Below are 9,898 nucleotides of genomic sequence, written 5' to 3' on the forward strand. Positions count from 1 at the left end.
TTATCAAAGAAACAAACTAACATAATATTAATTAAAATAAAGGGAAGAACAATAACACAACCATGTCTCACTGACACATTATTCTCCACTGAAATTTCTAAGAATGGCTAATGCACAACAAACCCTGTGTTTTGTCTTGCATAAAATCAAGTTCAAAACAGTTGAAGTTAAGTTTCTCTACCAACCTGTAAAAACCATCTAAATGCATGCTAGCTCCTCATTTAAGTTGATTCTAGCAGTATTCTCTACACACAAGCTCAAGCGAAATGGCGCTATCATGAGGAGCCATTCATGTTTCCCCCAATTGTAACAATTTTGTCTGCCTTCAAATTTCCGTTCTGCTTTACATAAAAATGAAAATAAATAATATTAAGACTCAACTGCACAAAAAATCAATTTGTAAGTCCACATGCTGGCTATATTGATGGGTAGCTCACCTCCTCATTCCGGTTCATGGAAGAATTATGTCCAGGCTGGGGTGCTGCCTTGGACAGATCCCTCAGAGTTCCCTACCGTAACAAGGTTTAAAATTGATATCAACTTACGGATAAACACATATAAATAGAGGAAAAAAAATTAAAAGAAAAAAGAGAACCCAAGCTTGGGATCCCTCGGAGTTCAGTATAGTTCCAAACTATAACATGTCACTGAAAAAGGTAACTGATGCTTGACCGTTGAACTTGTTTAATAGCAACAGTTGTAAAATGTGAGAATGCAAGACATATTGGGTCAACACAATTTCAATCCCAGTGGAAGTCCAGAAGACTATATATATGAAATGAATTTGTCATTCTCTTCAATTAATTATTTACACTACAATTAAACAAGCTTGTATGAATAAGCAATTAAATTCCTTGTCGTTCCCATACAAAACCGAGGCCTAATCTCAATATAAGAGGACTGTAAAATATGATGCATATTAGTTATTCTGACAGATCAAGGATAATTATTTGCCAGAGACACAGGCTTCACCACATGCTCATTTCTTCAATGACTGTAATTTTAAAAATTTTGGCTAAAACACCACTTGAACAAAATATAAACAAAGAGGAGATCAAGTCTAGCTTTGGTAAATTCAACTTCTCTCACTTTACCCACATGAATGGAAACCACAAACCTCATCTCTAAATTCATTGCTGTCTCATTCCTACATGAAATCATACACAAACATTAAATATGATCCTCCCCTGGCAATGGTAATTATATACCATTCTTGAACTAGAACATAATTCCTTCAGCTCAGCAGAACTATTATGTGAATATAACAAATACAGTGCCAGGGTAGTAATGAGACTAAAGGCTCGTTTGAGATTTACTTATTTTAGGGATAATCCATCAATTCAGAAACTTGGGATATACGCACGCTGATGAGTATTACACTTTCCTGTCAATTAACTTACTGAACAGAGAGTCTTTTCTTCACAAGTTTGCTTTTACTCTATGCACATGATTCAAATAGATAGAAGATATTCACCACAATAAGGTCAGATTTGATGTGTTGTAATAGGATGAAAGAGATTATGTGTAATGAAATGGGGCATGAATGAAATGAAAAGGATTAAGATGTCCACTCCATTCCTCTTTTTGGCTGCAAGAATGGAACCAAATCACGATGACTTCCCTCAATGCCATCTCTCCAAAAAGGTGTCCTTTCCCACCTCAAACAGAAGTCTAGATCCTCCATGAAACCTTTCTCCATCAGTTATTTCTAGACTTGTTTCTAATATCCAATTTCTTAAGAAACAAACATTAGGAAAGTAACTCAATGTGACAATGGAGAGTGTAGGCCCAACTTGGACCAGAAGAGATGACACTCAGCGCAACAATAATACTAATATAACTACTATATGATACACAAAAGAGCTCTTGGTGTTTTACCTTGTTTGCCCACATGAGTCCGCATGCATTGCAAAGGGTCCTAGGCCCTTCAGGTCCACGTCGCATCATTGGTGTAGACTTCTCACTGATACCACAGTGACGACAGCTGTTGTACTCAAAAAAAGGAGAAAAATCTTTAAATCCAAAATTGCACAAGATTAATCATTATAGATAAACTCAAACAGATTAAGTTTAATGCAATGAGGACTGCATTGCATGCATGTGGAAATTAGGGAGAAAAGAAGTTCTTCCTGTCACAACATGCTTGTAAAGTTTTCAATTGCATACAGACTGTGACAGGGTTCCCAACTGCATGTGGTCATCAGAAGCAAGAAGCCCAACTTGATAGGGCAATGATGTAAGTCTTAAACTAAGTTGTTAAATAGGCCAGTAACAGTCTTCTAACAAATTTAAGGTTGATGACTCTGAGCTTATGAAAGCTATACGGCTCCCCTACCCCTGTGGGGAGCTTAAAATATTTCTATCAAAGGTAAAATCTGATTCTGCTTTGTCTTGATAGTTTCTAGATCAATGAATCTACAAAATCTTTCAAATCGTAAAAGAAAATTTTTCTATAAGAATAGAAGAATATTTGACATGTATAACTTCAGGACGATTTCAAATCCCCGCTCATTATACTATTAGACTTTGCATTTACTATATTCTGGGGAAAAAACATATCAACTTACGCAATCTCTTGATTTTGGGATCCATTACCATCCACACTCCAGCTATGGTTGGAGCCCCAGCTTGAAACTGCTGATGCAGAATCGTCATTATTGGACTTTGAGGAAGTAAACTGGCCTTTATTTCGTTGCATCCTACAAAAGTACAAACAGGACCAAATCCAAAATACAGGCAACTATAAGCATCAGAATTCAGTCATCAGGTAAAACATAATAGCTAAATCCCAAGAATGAATTACTAAACAAAAAACCCAGAAAGGAAAAAAATGTTATCCATCATACAAACTTCAACAAAAAGCAAGACCCCCAAAAAACTTGCGAACTTCATCCAAAGCACAGTAATATACATGACTTCTTTATAATAAAGACAGCTGATAAATCATAACCTCTTGTAAGGTCTCTCCAACATGAGGGACAACCAATCACCAACCCCAGAGTAGTAAAACCTTCAACTAATGGCTTGTCCATTCCTCTCTCAAATCAAAACTAGGAAAAGTCAAATCTCATGGACTGGAGATGATTTGTAGCCTTTTGAGATTGAATAGAGTTCACCAATGGAAAGTGACTCTCATCGAAAAGCAAAAAAGTCACACATTACTTGTATAGAAGCATGCTCCATCATACCTACCTCCACAGAAGTCACAAATCAATACATAATAATAACAATAGTTCTTGGCATCTCTATCACTTGAGAGGCTATTTATTGGAGTACCAGAATTACCACTTTTGTAACCAAGTATCAAGCACCACATATAGTTTAAATAATAGAATGATCTTCCAAATGAGATGCATGACTTTTATACCCAATCCATGGCAAACAACAACCAAAAAAAAAAAAAAGGCTCTCCCACAAATAACAAATTAAGTGCATTATAGAATTAATTCAAATTATAATGATAGAGTCCTACCTAAGTGCTACTTCTTTACGGACGGTATAACGAATTTTCTTTTCAAAATTTCGCTCTTTCCGCTTTTCACGAAATCTAATCAATGAAGCTAACCTCTGTGGCACACTTAACCGTTGCGGGGTACCAGGTAGCCCCTGGTTCAATGTCTGGTCAGAAAAACAATTCAGAGAAACAAAAGAAATACAAATAATCAGCTGATCAGGTCAAACATACCCGATTATTGAGATGACTAGTCATAGGGATGGCAGGCATAGTTGGAGGTACTTCACGGCCCCCCAATAATAACAGTACTGCTTGAACCTGCAAAATACATGCAGCAAGGATTAAAGCCAAAACAATTCGCTTTACAATAACACGTGTACTTATAATGAGTGCCAATTTGGGTACCAATAATAATATGCCCCCATATAATTGAGTGATTTTAAATTAAAAATAAAGAAACATCTGATCATATAGTAACATATCATTATTAGTACTCAGATTAGTATTCATTACAAGTGCACATAGCATCACTCTTCTCTCTAATAAAATGCAGAAGACGAACAAGCCACATACAGAGAAATGAAGTTTGTTTTGTTGAGAGACAACCAAGTCAAACAAAATATCTTGCATCAATTTTCACTTCAAAAAAGTTTCAATTATACGGGAATCACCTATTGTAGCTGCATAATAATAACTTACTTCCAACAAAGGTATTAAAGCAAACAAAAAGGTGTTAGGGGTATGAAAAAGGAAAAACATAAGTGATACAATTGGATACAAACTAGAATGAACCATATACATATTCTAAAATATCAATAAGGGAAGCGAAAGATGAACAAGGCAACTCCTCCAATAAAAATAAAGTAAGAGGATCCTAAAATATTCCAAACACACTGCATAAAGAGGAGCAATTTTCCAAGACATCCTTCTGTTCTTATCTCAATAAGGAGTTTTGTGTCAACCAGGTTTCAAAAAACATATTTAAGGGGGAAAGGTGAGAAAGGGTGCATACCACAGTTGGGGTGTGGTACAGAATAATGTCACTCTTTAAGATTACATATGATACAGCACATGTGAAAGTAGAAACACAAACAATTACAAATAATTGTGAACAAAAACAAAGACCGATTTGATTTTTTCACATAATTTTGAAATATAATCTTCCACTGTTTCTCAATAGCTAAGCGGTAGAATAGTTGAAACTAGTAATAGGTTTAATCCAACTCTAGGAGATTCAATTCACATCAAACCAAAATGTAACCCACGTTGGTATCCTATTCTTATTGTGACACCTCACATTCAATATGCAGATTCCACCTTGGTTTGCTATGGAATCTTCAACATCTACCCAAAATCATAAGAACTACAAATTATGTCAACTTATGACAGATAATATTGGCATTTATTAAAGAATTCCTTTCATAAAGCATGCCACCAGATAGAGAGAATAATGAAAAGATTGTTTTGATCAAGGTTGACAGGCATGCAAGCAATTTAAAGATGAAAATGAAGGTTATGAATTCTAAGAATCATATTCAAGAAATTGGATAATTAGCCAATTCAGGACATTGTTCAGAAGGTACTCTTATTTGGAATTATAGCTTTCCTCTCTTGTTAAGAGAATCGCAATTATACATGTAAGTTGTGTTTTTGATAGAAAAATATAAAGGATCTAGAGGTGGATTTGAGTAGAGCTGAGCTCTAACAAGGGCCAACTCAAGCTCGGCTCAAATCCAAATCAACAACTTGAGATCGAGCTAAACTTGTTTGAATTGTCAGAGAAGAAGAATAATTGTCAACAAGCTAGTTTTGCATTGTGACGACAACAAGGTGAGAGGATTCGAGTCAAGCTGAACATCAATTCGAGTTCGAACAACTCAGATCGAATCCACCCCCTAAAAATATCCCTTGCTTTATATGGTTCACTCCTTGTAGGATTTTCTTCTATGTTAAAATGTTGAACAAAGAAAAATGTAAATTTCATGAGATAAGCTTATAGATGGAGCTCAAATGGTATATGTCTCATTTACAAGAAGCAGCTTCCAAGATGTAGTATGCAAGATTAGAATCCAAAAAATTTGACTGGGTTTTCAATCAATAAAGCGACGTTGCACTCATCTACTCTGTCATCTTCCTTTCACTGAACCATCTTATCCAATAATACATCTAACTTCACCACAACAACCCATAAAGCAAATATGCCATATTCTTTAAAAGATTATAGTGGAAATAATTCTTTGAAGTCATGTGAGTTTGTTTCAAATCTGATCCAACAATATTACTAATCCTGCATGTTGAAATGGTGGTTCACACTGTTTGTTGTTTTAGGATTATAAGATAGAACAACATCCAATCGGGATTATCTGTTATATTTGGGGCCATGAAATCCTAATAGTTTTAAGTTAAACGATCAAAATTTTGTAAACAATGGTGCGTAAAAACCTAGTGTAAAAAGTATAACTCATCGTTTCACGTCAAATATCACGTAAAGATTGTCAATATGCTCAAACTGGAGTTAGTTATACCCATTAATTTCAAATTATACAACAACAATCAAAGTATACAATAGTAGGAGAATTGAGAATCACCTTTTCGGGGGAAACCGAATCAAACACATAAACTTGACCCTGGAAAGACAATGTCAGCTGGTCCCCATTATCACCATTGCCACGATTATCCGAAAGACTCCCAGGGTCAGATGGTGGATCCCCTTCCAAAGTCTCGCCTCCCCCAACATTACCATTTCCATCATCATCATGCTCATCATCCATCACATCCCCGTTGCTCATATGATGCAATTCATGTTCTTGTGCGTAATGCACATTATGCATTGGATGCTGCCCCTCATTTATTTGCATTTGTACGTTGCTTCCATGTATTCCATCCATTATTTCTTCTATACTTCGCACATAAAGTCATAAATTTGCAAAAACCAACTCTCTTTCACAGTTTAAAGCAACGGCTGCTGTCACATTCAACTTGATGCAAGCACTACCAATTCATAAATACAAGAAACAAAATTAAAATTAGATTCAAAATCAGAATTTTTCTCTTAAGTGTGTGTGCGCGCGCGCGCGCGCTCGCGTGTGTGTGTGAGAGAGAGAGAGATTTGACCGCTTTCAATTTCGCGGCTCACCAGTTTGGTCACCGAGAAATGCAATAAGATTTTTCAAATCAAAAGTTACACTTTATCTACCTAAACAAATTTAACACAAGCAAATCTTATTTAAATTTGAATTACTTTAAAGAAATAAAAACAAAAAAGGAAACTTCTTATATCTTCCTGAATTTTTTGGCGAACAAACAAAATAATTTAAAGGAAAAGTGTGATAAACATAAATAGATATTTCTCTCAAACTTAGGAAAAAATCAGAAATCAAACAAAATAATTGAAAGATTTCATTAGAATTTCAAGCAGTACCATTCGCGTGTAAGGTAATTCAAAAGCGGAATACGAATATCCTGCAACCGGAACAAGCAAAGTCCTGCGATAAATTAAATTCGCCGACGAAAAGAGGAGATGATAAGAGAAAGGGAGTGCGGACCGTGGAATGAGGATTGGAGGGTGAGGAAATCAACGGTGAGGATTAAGCGTTGAGAGAAGAAGGGACGTGACAGATCATTAGAGAACGGTGGCGAGCGGTGACAGGGTGCTTAGTTATTTTTTTTATTGGTCAAAAATTTTATTATTGAATTTAAAAAATGCAGTTTTTATAGGGATGTACGTCATTGATTATTATTAAGGGAAGGGAACAATTTTTTACCCTAACTTTTAAATTTAAAATCATATTTATGGTAAATAAAAGATTTAAATATTTATTATAAATAAATTATTATTTGAATTTTTAGTTAAAAATAAAAATAAAATTTTTATTTTACTCATAAATCTTAAAATTTTAAAAATTTATATTATTTTTTTATTTTAAAAAACTCATATTTACCTTTTATAATTAAATTTTAAAAAATTCGATTTTCTCTCTTTCCAGATTTCATCTCCAATGGTTTAGAGAACCGTTTGACAATCAAACAAAAGTGAAGGTTTTTTCTGACAAAAGACAACTTTTTGTTGTCACGTTTGGATGACTCAACGAAGGACGACAAAGAGTCATCGTTCATCAAGTCTTTTAGAAGACAAAAGATGATGTTTCGTTGTCTTTTATCGTCACGTTTGAACAATTATTCTTCACCATCCTTCATAGTCAGATCTAAAAGATAAATGAAAAACGTTAATCGTCGATCAAAATGATGGTGGTTAGAGAAGAAAATAAACCCTAAGAGTAAAATCTAAATTTTTTTAAATTTTAAAAATGGGTTGAAGTGTTAATCTTTATAACCTAAAAAAATAAATAAATTTTAAGGTTTTTTGACTTATAAATAAAATTATAATTTTACTCTTATTTCTAACTAAAAATTTAGATGGTAATTAGTCTATAAATGAGTATTTAAATTTTTTATTTGTTATAAATATAATTTTGAGATTACGCTATAATTTTGATGAAAAATAGTCTTTTTTTTTCCTATTATTACTCTTTTTTTTTTAATTTTAGTAGAAATCTTTCACGTGTCATTTGTATTTTATTTTGGATTCGAGGAAGATGTAATTAAATAACCAGTATGAAATTGGAAAAAAAAAAAAAGGCGAAAACACTATGTCCCGCCCAGAGTTTGTTGAAAAGACATTAACACCATTTAAATTCAAAAAGTTATACTTCCACTAATCATTCGAGGCATGTAAATTTTGTTAAGGGAAATAATGGACGTATCATTTTGTATAGATTTATTTATTTATTTATTTATTTATTTTTTTCTTTATTTTGTTTATTTTGTTTATTTTCTTTTTTCAAAATAGCATATATTTGGAGGTAAATAATAATTTTTTTTAAAAAAATTAGAGATGTTAATAAAACTTTTCATGGGTTTTGGAAATTTGAAACTTCTAAAGGTGTTTTTAATATTTTAAAATTTTAATATGCTCTTTGATAGTCTCAAAAATGATAATGACACCCTCAAATAATAAAACAAAACATAATATTTTCAAGTTAGTTAAAGTTTTAATATATTTAGGGGGTTCAAGTGAATTTTAAACTAATAATGATATGTTGGTAATTTCACATTTATATTAAGTGTAATGGTAATTTCGTAATTTCAATAAAAAATAAAACAATCATTTCTAGGGAACTAAACATAATTAACTAAATAACGTTGTTTGGCAACTGAGTTATGTACTCAAATTATGAAGTCAAACCACAAATTCAAATTATGAACTAAGCTAAACTCAAATCGAATACCTCTTACTTTGAGTTTAACTTAATTTAAAAAATGAGTTGACTCTTTCAATTTGAAATCAATTCAAATTTGAATTAAATGAATTCAAATTAAATCAAATTAAGTCAAATCGACTTTTGAGATCGAGCCAACTTAATTCACATTCAACTCTACTTGTCAAGTATGCTAAGAATGTAAACATGAGAATGTTGCCTCCCCAAGGTTACTACAACCTTTACCAATTCCACATTTGGTATTCACTGACCTTACAATGGACTTTAAAAAAGGTCTTCATGGGATTCAAACCGTCATTTTCTAATTTTTATAGTGGCTCGACTATTCCTATAGAGTATTTATAACTTACACGGGTTGCCAAATACAATTACAATTACAATTAACAGGGGAATGGTTTTCATTAGTCAATTTTGGTAGAGCCTCCTTCGGTTACAAGAGTTTGGTTGATAATTTTCAACCTCTTACCATCCTCAAATAAATAGACAAACATAGGAGGCTAACAAATGTATAGAAAATTACTCAAGGTGCATGATTGAAGACCTTCCCCACTCATGGTTCTACTTGTTATTTTTGTTTAGGTACATGTACAACACTAGTACCGCACCAACATATAACTGTTTCCTTTTGAAGCCTTGTGTGGATATCCGCCCCTGCTCCATGTGTCATGCCTATCTAAGGCATAAGTGGCCTAGAGAAGCTGCATTGCAGATCTTTAAACATAACTTCAAGAAAGCCTAACGCAAGACGAAGATGATGACAAATAGGAGAAAAAACTTATCGAGAGTATCAAATGGTGATTGAGCTTATGTCAAAGTTCAGTCATACGAATGACTAGCTTTGCATAAAGGAAATCAAAAAGTTCCAACCTAAATACTTGGGGTCATTCCAAATTCAAGATGTCTTTGGGTAGTTGCTAAACATGTCAACGAGTTGGGCTAGATTGAGCCGAGGCTGGCAATGTGTGTTGGATCAAGGTTTATTACAATGTTGGTCAAGTTAGTCCACTAGATAATGAAGACCTGCAACATAATTTATATTGTAATGAATCATTTTATGTCAAACCCTTAATGGGTCAACCCATATGCTTTTAGTAGATCAATCCGTTAATTTTAATAATAAAATAAATTTTTATTAAATAGTTTTTTAAACTTATGTTATCTAATG

General features: G+C 33.3%; 1 protein-coding gene across 3 annotated transcripts; it reads right to left on the reverse strand.

Annotated features, from left to right (window-relative positions):
* LOC123219255 (GATA transcription factor 28-like) lies at positions 1-7,141 on the reverse strand. 3 transcript variants are annotated; one of them, XM_044641096.1, is made up of 8 exons: positions 6,876-7,141; positions 6,043-6,445; positions 3,686-3,772; positions 3,473-3,567; positions 2,568-2,699; positions 1,879-1,984; positions 438-509; positions 1-338 (listed from the first exon to the last, which is right to left on the reverse strand). In XM_044641096.1, exons 2-8 carry the CDS (start codon positions 6,340-6,342, stop codon positions 276-278), a joined length of 855 nt encoding a protein of 284 aa, XP_044497031.1. In that variant the 5' UTR covers positions 6,343-6,445; positions 6,876-7,141; the 3' UTR covers positions 1-275. The 3 variants fall into 3 exon arrangements, with proteins under 3 accessions (XP_044497031.1, XP_044497030.1, XP_044497029.1); XM_044641095.1 differs by having other exon boundaries at positions 3,473-3,606; XM_044641094.1 differs by having other exon boundaries at positions 3,473-3,618.
* Between the last annotated feature and the right edge of the window lie 2,757 nt (positions 7,142-9,898).

The sequence above is a fragment of the Mangifera indica genome, chromosome 6 (assembly GCF_011075055.1).
Source record: "Mangifera indica cultivar Alphonso chromosome 6, CATAS_Mindica_2.1, whole genome shotgun sequence".
NCBI lineage: Eukaryota > Viridiplantae > Streptophyta > Magnoliopsida > Sapindales > Anacardiaceae > Mangifera > Mangifera indica.

Coding starts and splice junctions, on each gene's coding strand:
- LOC123219255 (XM_044641094.1), bottom strand. CDS start 6,342: ATGGATGGAATACATGGAAGCAACGTACAAATGCAAATAAATGAGGGG. Junction 3,773..6,042: donor ATTCGGTTTCCCCCGAAAAG/GTGATTCTCAAT, acceptor TGTATTTTGCAG/GTTCAAGCAGTACTGTTATT. Junction 2,700..3,472: donor CGTAAAGAAGTAGCACTTAG/GTAGGACTCTAT, acceptor GTACTTTTGTAG/GATGCAACGAAATAAAGGCC.